At 32.1% G+C, this 11,477-nt stretch overlaps 1 protein-coding gene across 1 annotated transcript; it reads left to right on the plus strand.

The window, feature by feature from the left end:
* Positions 1-1,703: 1,703 nt before the first annotated feature.
* On the plus strand, positions 1,704-6,500 carry LOC133205015 (transmembrane protein 272-like). Its single transcript, XM_061340756.1, has 5 exons — positions 1,704-1,707; positions 3,428-3,487; positions 3,646-3,705; positions 5,201-5,428; positions 5,631-6,500. Exons 1-5 carry the CDS (start codon positions 1,704-1,706, stop codon positions 5,822-5,824), a joined length of 546 nt encoding a protein of 181 aa, XP_061196740.1. The 3' UTR covers positions 5,825-6,500.
* Positions 6,501-11,477: the final 4,977 nt, after the last annotated feature.

Genomic DNA, 11,477 nt, shown 5'->3' on the forward strand with positions numbered 1-11,477 from the left:
GAGTTGTGATAATTAAATTTAGACCCCCAAAAATTAAAAAACAAAACAAAACAACAACAACAACCCGGAAATGTGTTCATATTTTTCTTTTATACCATTGTAAATAATATTTATATATAACAAGGAGAGTAAAAAAAATTCCAAAAACTTATTTGTTCAACAAAGTTCCTGAATTAAAAAATTCAGTGGAGTCATTTATTTGTGCTATGGGAAATAAGTTCCCCCTTCGATAATGTGTTTATCGAGAGTTAATTGAGTGACACAGCGGGATGCCATGGCCAGTGCTGATGCAGTCGATCCTTGTTGCAAACTATGTCCATGTGATCTATATAGGTCAACAGAATCACAGTATTGAAAAACCCGGCGGCATTCTTGTAAGACAAAGAAAAGGAATAGGGGAATACCTTTCAAATATCAACGTTTGGTATGTTAAATTTTAAATAGTATTCATTGCCTATATATTTAGCAATCATATAGTGTAGCTTTAAATACATATGCATTTAGAATCTTAGATCTTTCATTCTTATAGACTTAGGTGTATATATATGTTTATAAAGTTCATTGGCATTTGAATTAGGCGGGCGATTTATTGTTTGAAAACTTGGGTTTATTTACATGTATTAAAATTGTGTGACGGGTTTCAAAACATAATTAAAACATAGTTGGGAATAGGAATGGGTGTGGGAGGGGGTCTTAACAAGACAGGGTTAAATAATTCTTAAGAGGGGATTAGTTAGACTTTTCCGAATTTGAGTTATGTATTACAGAATACAATGCCACGTTAAACCTATTTTCTTTTGGAAGGGAAAGGAGAGAAATTAATTAATCAATCTCAGGCTTGATTATATATTTGCTAGCCATCAAATTTTGAAATACACATTCTTCAAGATAAAATATAACACTCATTTTAGTGAATGCAGTGGTTTCAACGCAGGGCGGAGATATGCAGGACAATGATGCAAACAAATTCCATGGGTCAGTTCACTAAGACTGGACAAAGGGTTGCACCCCTTTAAAGAATTATTAAGAGTAAGTTTTATCACCATTAATGCTAAGAAAATGCATTAAGATTCAGTTAACATATCAACTTATAAATCATTGGAAAATGTATACAGCAAAAGGAAACTGATCTAAGTACTAGTAATGCTGTGTTGTTTTCATTGAACTATTAAACATAGGCGTCGGAGCCGGGGGGTCTAAGCCCCCTCCCCCAACTTTTTTGCAAAGATAGACGTAATAGAGTTAGTGAAAATTCGGGTTAACCCCTCCCCCCAACGTTTTTGTTGGTTTAGCCCCCCCCCCCCCACTTTTAAATTGCTTCCGATGCCTTTGTTAAATATGTTTATACATTAACTTATTTACATTTCTTATAATGAATTTCACATTACATTTTAGTAGCTGCTGCTTACAAGCCTTACAAAGCATCAAAGACAATCTCTTACGATTTAATGAGAGGTGGGACGAAGAGGTTTGAGCCATACCTTCCTGGAGGAATTATTAAATATGATAAGGTACGTTTGAAGTTGGTTGTCAGAAATATATAGATATAATACCACCTGTATTTTTTTGTTTATTAATACAACTGTATAACAAAGCATACTTTCTTTGTGTTTATCAGATTTTTATATACTAGTATGTTTAGTTAGTTGTCAGATGCCTTATTACATGGATATGTTTAACTTAAAAGAAATGTACGAGTATAAATGGGTAATCATTTAGTCAAAGTTTTATGTCCAAATTAATCTTTGTTTTTCAGAAGAACACAGAGAAGTCCAAGTGTATAACAGATTGATTTCTAATGGAATAAGGATGCTGTGATCTTTTCGTATTTCAAACAGTACAAATTTCATTTGAAGGAAGACTGTAATTTTATTGTGCAGGTGTTAAAAAAAAAAACAGTGTTTAGACAACATTAATGAATGGATTTAAATTTATTAAATTATAAGACATATATTGTTTATTATGTTGTAAAATTGATTTTTTAAATGTTTTAAAAACGTTTTAAGAAATGTTCTCAAAACGTTTTTAAAAATGTTTTCCAAACGTTTTTAAAAATGTTTTTAAAACATTTCAGTACAACGTTTTTGCAAAACGTTATAATAACGTTTAAAAAACCACACAAAATAACGTTGTAATAACGTTTTAGAAAATGTTTTCATAACATTTTCATAACGTTTTTATAACGTTTTAATAACGTTGTTGTGCTAACTGGGATGTCAGTGCACAGAGGGTACGGGTATTAACAAAGAACCACCCACCTCTTTGATTGGAGACCCATGGGTTTTTACAGTCACCTGAATATCACGAGTTTGCTACCTATAACAGGCAATGAGTCCATTACCAATATCATGAAATGGCTCCTGTGTTGTCTCCATTCTCCAGGGTGGGGCTATTAAGTTGGTCATATATATTGAAAATGCATTAAACTGTAGAATCGTCATTGTTCATGAGGGACCAATGGAATAATCCTTACCCATAAATTTACATCCTAACGGACGATAAGCTTATCGGTTCATTGAATCTTCTTTGAATAACGAGTTACATGAACCCAAGACATCAAGTCCCCATGAGCCAGTAAAATTTTGGTTTTCCATAAACTAGCACGGATTAAAATGATTCTACAGTAATTTTTAAAAGACCCCCTTTTACTTGAAAGTGAAGGAGGAACAATCGTTTCCTAGGTTTGTCGCGGCCGGGACTCGAACTACTACATTCCTATCACAGAGCGAGCATTCTACCCGAAAAAGCTACCATGGTGGTCAGATGAGTACATGTACATGTATTAAAATGTAATATAATTAAAACGGAAAATGTATGGCTGTGCCCCCCCCCCCCCCCCCAACTGTAATTGCTTCCTTCGGACCTGCATTTTTAAGTGTTCTAAGATTTACCTAAGATAAAAAGGGGGAAGTCCACTGAGTTATCTTCTAGGACACGTATACCAGAGATACAATGTAAAGACTTACAGCCCTTACTCCCTCTAATACTCGTGAGTGGTCGTATTCATTTCTAATATTATTTGCAGTCATTTTGCTTCGGTTCAAACCATGTTTGCTTGCGCTTAAAAACGAATTTCATTTACAGTAGAAGGTTTTTGATCAAATGGTTACCTCAAAATATGACTAAAAGAATATAAAAGTTCACTGTGTTTCAATACTTTCCGTTTTGATGATTAAGTAAACATTTTGCACAAGATCAGCAAATCGTCACAAGCCAAATATTTAGTCCGTACCCTTTTCTGCAAAAAATTATTAGGGTCCTATTATGCCTTTCAATTTAATTTGATCCCACTAAGATTTAATTTATATGTATAGAAAAGGCTTAAAGCATGCTTTAATTAAAAGAAAATGAATAAATTATACATGTTGTTGCATTAATTCATTACTGAATCTGTGAATGTATTATGGAGATCGTCTCTCTTTTTTAGGAGCTTGGTCAATATGCAGCACTGTGGCTCTAGGAATATGTGGTGGTGTTTTCGGATTAAGTATGCCTTATTGTTTTAAAACTTATTGTTTGAATCCTTATTTTCTTTGGGGGATAAATATAAGATATCCTGTCTTTATTTGAATTCTTTACCTTAATGAGTTAGTGGGGAATTACAAAATTCTTTATCTTAAATGTTTTGGATTTTATCCTTTGTAGTATTTGTCCTTTTCTACATTGCTTATCTGATTGGTATCCCTATTGCCAGCATCGTCATAGGTAGGTAGCAATGTATTTTATTATTAATTTTTTTTTTTACTGAATCAGATGTTAAATAAATGATGAACTTGACTTGCATGGCTAAGTGTGTATAAAAAAAAACAAAACAAACAAAAACAAACAAAAAAAAAAAAAAAAAAAAAAAAAAAAAAAAAAAAAAAAAACAAAAAAAAAACGAGTATTTGCAGATGTATTCTAATCATAAATACGTATTTCTGAAGCACCCTCTTCTCTCAATTAAAATGATTTTATTTTTGGTTTAATTTTCTTATAAATGTTACTTTAATGAAAAGGGTGAAGATAACGAAAGTGATCAATGTCAAAAAAACTAGAAATAATACAAATCTGTGAACACGGCATAAAACATGGAAATTCCAGAGGTGGGGTCAGGTGCCTAGGAGAAGTAAACATCCCCTGTCAACCCGTCACACCCGCTGTGAGCCCTTTGTATTGATCAGGTAGACGGAATAATCCGTAATCAAATTTAGTATAATAACGATGGCCTGACAATTGGTATGAAATAAGGCAGTCAAAATACGACCTAATGCTATGTTGTATTTGCAAATAAAGTCAATACATGTATAACGACCATAGAATTCACGAAATGCTGACTTTAACGAGGTTGTTGAAATCCCTGTAACATCAGTTTGTCTGTCAGTAGCCTGTCGCGGTTAAAAAACACCATATACAGGTGATAGTTGAAAATATTACTACATAAGTAAGGACAGTTGCCGATGAAAAAGCTGAAGTAATCTCGTTTGTTAAAGAGTGTAGTTGTTAGTTGGCCCTTATTTGCATTTTTTATGTTTTCGGATTGCAAATAACAATAATTAACAATAACTGCTACCGTTTAATAATTTTTTTAATTAAAGAATAGCTTTTACTGAGACATCCTTCTGCTTACTTTAAAAAGTTGAACCTGTGTATAAATTCTTGGTTTTGAAAGATAATAGATGTATTTCAATTCTTCTTCCTAACATGATTTGCTTCCCTATGATCTTCAGTTAGCTATTGTATTAACAGCATTTTGCCACTTAGTGTAACTTTGTATTAAGATTCAAGGAGGCAAAACGTTACCGAAACATCGAAATTTAAAATGTGAAACTAAACAAATAGAGTTTAGTAGCTTAGTTGTAGTGCTAGATGTTTTTGTTTCATTTGTTTGTTTTTTTTTTTTTTAATGATTTTTAAAAAAAAATTTTTTTCTTTGTCCCGAGGAAGTGTCGTCGGTCATTTCTTGTGCTTCATATATATATATATATATATATATATATATATATATATATAAAAGGCAAAATTATTGAAGAGAACAACTTATCCCCCCCCCCCCCCCAAGTCAGTGCTCCCCTGATTACATAGGCGTCACAACTTACATGTAGTTTCAGATCTATTTTGCTAGAAATAATTTCAAGATGTTTGAAATTTCTACTTAATTACTTCATCTGTATATTTTATCAAATGTGATGACTGTTACTCAATATACTTGTTTTACAAGGGGCCCTGTACCTTGATGATTGTCCGTTACAGCGACTCATTCCCGTTTATCTGATTGTGTCCGGTGTACTGGGTCCAGTTTTTGGAATATTTGAAAGATGTCGGTCAGCTCTATGCACGGTGGAAACTGCTCCTGGACAAAGGGAGACCATACCAAATGCATACGGCTATTGTGGATATTTCACAGCCATCTTGCTTGGCTTGGTTTGGACCGGGTTGTTTATATTAGGTAAGTAAAAAGGACGGAGGCATTTATGGTAAACTTCGTATTTTTTAAAGTATTCTCTATATTAAAAAATTACACCTTACGCAATTAAAAACCCTAATATTGTCATTCTCCGACCATCCCTCAACTGAATACTAGAAGTTCCACAACTGTGTCCCTATCTATTAATGTGTACACACTGTCTTATTTTAGTATTTATTTTTAGGGAACGTGTTGGTGTACGGTACATATGATGTTGTCAGCAGTAACTCCACCTCCGTAGAATACTGTCACCCCACGGCATACTACTTCACATTCTGGTCCATTACATCATTTTACATATTGCTTGGGTTCAGTTTAGTCGTATTCTCTTGCTGTTTTGCTGTTGGGATTTGCTATGCTTTAATGGCAAAGGAATAAACTACTGGTATCAGTTCGGCGAGGTACTTTGAATCCATTTCATCTAATATAACACTGTATAGATCTCTGTGAAAATAGCCTAAACTTTGGACTGAGAAGTGTATATGAGTGAAAATTTTTCGCAATGGACGTTAAACAACTCAATCCATCAGTCCTCCTAATTTCATGAAGTAACATTTAATATTTACTCAGACTGAGTATGTGTACATGTACGTTTCTCCCATTATCAACATCACTCCAAACACATAAATACTATAATTTATTATGCTGCTTACACCTAGGATGATTCAGATTGGCTGATTTCTTCCGCGCGTTTATAAATGAACCTAAAATGTGCAAGTGGGAGAAACAGGCCCCATGAACATTGCTCGTTAGTTACCACTTTTTCTCAAACGAGAGACTCGAGGCTTACCGAGTGTCTCTTGAAAATTTAAAAAAAAAATTTAAAAGGAAAACAAGTTTGAGGGAAAAAAATGGTTACAGTACTACACCTGTATTTCGCGTATACCATCAGTCTATAGCTGGCTCAATCAAAACCAATTCGAACTATGTAAGGGGAATTAATCAATTATTAAATGTCATCTGTAAAAAAAAATTGTATAATGTTGCATATATCAATAATGTAAAATATGTAGGTGATATTTGTCATTTGCAAATAAAAGTGTGATATCCATTTTTTAATGGGTTTTGTTTTTGTTGAAAAACAGAAAAGATTGATACATTATATTCCTGGTACTGAAGAGACGGGATTGATTGATTAACACATACAAAAAACAGAAAAGATTGAGACATTATATTCCTGGTACTGAAGAGACGGGATTGACTGATTAACACATACAAAAACAGAAAAGGTTGAGACATTATATTCCTGGTACTGAAGAGACGGGATTGACTGATTAACACATACAAAAAACAGAAAAGATTGATACATTATATTCCTGATACTAAAGAGACGGGATTGACTGATTAACACATACAAAACAGAAAAGATTGATACATTATATTCCTGATACTAAACAGACGGGATTGAATGATTAACACATACAAAAACAGAAAAGATTGATACATTATATTCCTGATACTAAACAGACGGGATTGAATGATTAACACATACAAAAAAAAAACAGAAAAGATTGATACATTATATTCCTGATACTAAACAGACGGGATTGACTGATTAACACATACAAAAACAGAAAAGATTGATACATTATATTCCTGGTACTGAAGAGACGGGATTGACTGATTAACACATACAAAAAAACAGAAATGATTGATACATTATATTCCTGGTACTGAAGAGACGGGATTGACTGATTAACACATACAAAAACAGAAAAGATTGATACATTATATTCCTGGTACTGAAGAGACGGGATTGACTGATTAATACATACAAAAAACAGAAAAGATTGAGACATTATATTCCTGATACTAAAGAGACGGGATTGACTGATTAATACATACAAAAACAGAAAAGATTGATACACTATATTCCTGGTACTGAAGAGACGGGATTGACTGATTAACACATACAAAAACAGGCAAAAGTATGGGGAGGGAGAGGGGCTGGGGTCTGGATCACCATTTTTCCACGCAAGAAATGTTTTCTTTTTTCGCTGTTATAATTTAGTATTGAATTTTTCATTAAAGGCTGATACCCCCTTTTTTCGTCAAAATGAGAGGAAGCAAGCCCCCCCCCCTCCCTTTCCACAAATATACTATTTCAAACTAGAGATACTTGAGATAATCCCTGCATTTTCTCAATCGCTGCATCTTATGTTTCTCCATTACGAAGTTAAAGACCAGCAGCAATTATACACATTTTTTGTGAATAACCTTTGACTTGCCAAAATGATCTTGGGCGAGATTATGACACATACTTATGTAATAAGCAATCATTGTGTCAAGCATAGGCTTACGATATTTCTCCATTAGGAAGTTACGGACCGGACGAATTATACATTTTTCTGTAGAAAGCTATGCACCGGTCCCGGATTATATATATCAGGTTGTGTGTTGTAAAACTGAAGTAAGAGTAGTCAATATATACCTGGTTGTGTTATAAATGGTTGTTCTAAACTTGATATATGTATCTGCCATTTATATTTTTATGTCACTGTCAGAATGTTAGCTTGATTTTTCTTATAATTTTGAAATGTCATCGCTAAATATTGCATACTGGAACGTACATGGTCTAAGTGATGAAAAGTTAAATGATGATCTTTTAAGAAACTTTTGTACAAAATATGATATTGTTTGTTTAGCTGAAACAATGCTGAAGGATTCAACAAGAAATCTTCCAGGATTTTCTCCACCATTTGTATTGAACGCAAAAAAGACAAAGAAAAGGGGTAGACCATCAGGTGGATTACATGTATATATTAAACCTACAATATACAAACACTTCAAAAAAGTATTTCAAAGTGAAAATAGCATTTGGCTTGAAATTAACACTCGAAATACAAAATCAGAACAGAATATTGATTCATATTATTTTTGCTTCTGTTATATAAAACCATACGTAAGTAAGGCAAAATCGGAAGAAGTATTTTCTAATTTAGAAAATGAAATTGCAAACTATAGAAGCAAAGGAGAAATTTTTGTTTGTGGAGATTTTAATGCTCGTACAGGGGGGCTGCAAGATTTTATACAACATGACACACTGAATGATACATTTTTGGATTGCCCTCTACCAGAATACATATATGAACCTGACATTTCAGTGAACAGAAACCAACTTGATAAGACATCAAATTTACATGGACACCTAATTACAGATATTTGCAAAACATATAGATTATCCATCCTGAATGGAAGATTTCTTGGTGACTCACTTGGCTATTTTACATTTTTTAATTCTAATGGTTCAAGCACTGTTGACTATATGTTGGCATCAAGTCAGTTGTATCATAAAATTGAACATTTTAATGTATTACCTCCTACGGAAATATCAGATCATTGCCTTATAACTGCAAGTATTAATATGAACACAAATGTGTTTTGCAATGAAAAATATAAAATGCACTCTTTGAAGGGGAAATATCTCTGGTCAAGCACTTGTAAAAACCAATATGCAGAAGCTATTAATGAGGAAGAAACTAAAAATCAAATACTAATGTTGGATAATTTACTTGACCAAATATATGATGATAACACATATGATTCAAATGATCTTGTTTATAAACTATCAAGTATTATAATTAATGCAGCTAATAAAAGTGTTCCATTTAAACCTGCAAAATTTACAAAATCACAACGAAAAAATAAACAAAGACCAAAATGGATGACTACAGATTGCTTACTCCTACGAAAAGAAGTTAGAAATTTAGGGAAGAAAGTACACAAATATCCAAACAACTGTGAACTAAAACATGCCTTTGCAAAATGTAGAAAAGATTATAATAAACTAAGAAAAAGTCTTAAATCTAATTTTTACAATAGTATTGCAGAAGAAATTAACACGCTTTCGCCACAAAACTCCAGTAAATTTTGGAATAAGATAAAAGAAAATAAATCAAAGAAAACTAATGCAGAAACAATTGGAATTTCAGAATTCGTTGACCACTACAAATCCTTACTGAACATTCAATATACTGATGAAGAGAGCTTGAAATACAAGTACACTGAACTAAATACTGAACCAAATCCATTAGACTTTTTGTTTACTCAAGATGAAATAGAACAAAGCATTTTAAAGCTGAAAAATGGTAAAAGTGCTGGGCCTGACTTAATTTTAAATGAGTTTATTAAAACAAACAATACTACCCTTTTACCTGTCCTTACAAAACTGTTTAATATTCTACTTAAAAATGGAAAAATGCCCAAAGAATGGAACCTTTCACTTATAACATCATTATACAAAAATGGTGATCCTAATAATACAAACAATTATAGGGGTCTCAGTGTTACAAGTTGTTTAGGAAAACTTTTTACAGGCCTTCTACAGAAACGCTTAGATAATTATCTTGAGTCAAATAACCTACTAAGTCAATATCAATCTGGATTTAGAAAAGGTCATAGGACCACTGACAATATATTTGTACTAAAAACACTTGTAAACAAATATCTTTATACAAAGAAACAGAATTTATATGTGGGCTCTGTAGATTTTTCAAAAGCATTTGATACTGTGTGGAGATCTGCACTTTTATACAAATTGAATAAAAAGGGTATTGGTGGTAACTTTCTCAAACTTTTGACAGACATGTATACAAATACATACTATTCTTGTAAAAAGGACAATCAAATGAGTGAAAAATTTAAAGCTAACAGAGGAGTCAAACAAGGTGATAATTTAAGTCCAACACTTTTCAATATCTTTGTTGATGATTTTGTGAATTATCTTAAAAATGTAAGCACATATCCTGCATATCTAGATACTATGCCAATAAATCATATGTTTTTTGCTGATGATCTGGTCCTTGTATCAGAATCAGAAGTTGGTCTACAAAACTGTATAGATGTTTTAGGAAAATATTGTTCAGACTGGAAATTGTGTGTTAATATGGATAAAACAGATGTTATGATTTTTTCAAGAAAAACAGATGATGAAACATCATTTAGATTTTATTACAATCACCAAATGATTAACATAACGAATGAATATAAATATTTGGGTGTTGTGTTCAGATCTGATGGAAAAATGAAATTTGCAGCTGAACAACTATCAGAACGTGCTAGGAAAGCATATTATGCTATTAAATCAAATTTTCCTGCAAACATTAATTTTTCAGCTGAAATTATGTTAAAATTATACCAGTCAATGATAATACCAATTATTACATATGGATCTGAAGTATGGATAACTGACTTCAAATGTGATTTAATGTCTTCAGACCAATTTCCTTTTGAAAAAACACAACACTTAATATTTAAAGACATACTAGGGGTACATAGAAAGGCATCAAATCTTGCTGTTTTATGTGAATTGGGTCGTTTTCCTTTGTACTATTTATGTTATGAATATATGTTTAAATATTTTAAGAGACTTAAGGAAATGGAAAACAAACATGATTATAATAATTATTTAGTGATTTCTGCATTTAAAGAAGACAAAAAACTTGTATCTAGAATATCTTGGCAAAGAAAACTGTCTTCATTACTACAAAAATTAAATATCACTTCTTTGGATATTTCTCACACAACCTTGAAAAACAAATTACAAGAGCATTACCAAAACAAGATACATGAACAACTGAAAAATATAAGCAAATCAAACTCTGGAAAGTTAGCTTTTTATAGTTAAATTGTAATTCAAAATGAATACAAATTGCAAAGTTATTTAAAGCTGCCTTTAAAGAAAAGTTTTAGATCTGTATTAACAAAATTAAGGATCAGTGCCCATCCATTGTATATTGAAACGGGCAGATACTGTAAACCCCCTATTCCTAGAGAAAAACGTTTATGCTATTCATGTAAATTATTTATTGAAGATGAAAAACATTTTGTTCTATACTGTTCAAAGTATGACCAATTTAGATGCAATTATACTGATATATTTAATGTAAACACATATACTAGTGATAATCCCATTAGAAAAATTGTCAATCCTACAAATATTACAACTGCTAGAAGGATATGTTGTTTTTTGAAAAAGTGCTTTGACACCAGAAAAGAAAGTCAGCAATGAATACTTAGAAATATGTGAATA

The sequence above is a fragment of the Saccostrea echinata genome, unplaced genomic scaffold (genome assembly GCF_033153115.1).
Source record: "Saccostrea echinata isolate AGI-Se365-2 ecotype Australia unplaced genomic scaffold, CSIRO_AGI_Sech_v1 ptg000054l, whole genome shotgun sequence".
In the NCBI taxonomy this organism is placed as follows: Eukaryota; Metazoa; Mollusca; class Bivalvia; order Ostreida; family Ostreidae; genus Saccostrea; species Saccostrea echinata.

What these genes read in the sequence shown, in the direction of transcription:
- LOC133205015 (XM_061340756.1), top strand. An exon ending in TATTGCCAGCATCGTCATAG is followed by an intron (nt 3,706 to 5,200) that starts GTAGGTAGCAAT and finishes TTGTTTTACAAG; the next exon opens with GGGCCCTGTACCTTGATGAT. An exon ending in GACCGGGTTGTTTATATTAG is followed by an intron (nt 5,429 to 5,630) that starts GTAAGTAAAAAG and finishes ATTTATTTTTAG; the next exon opens with GGAACGTGTTGGTGTACGGT.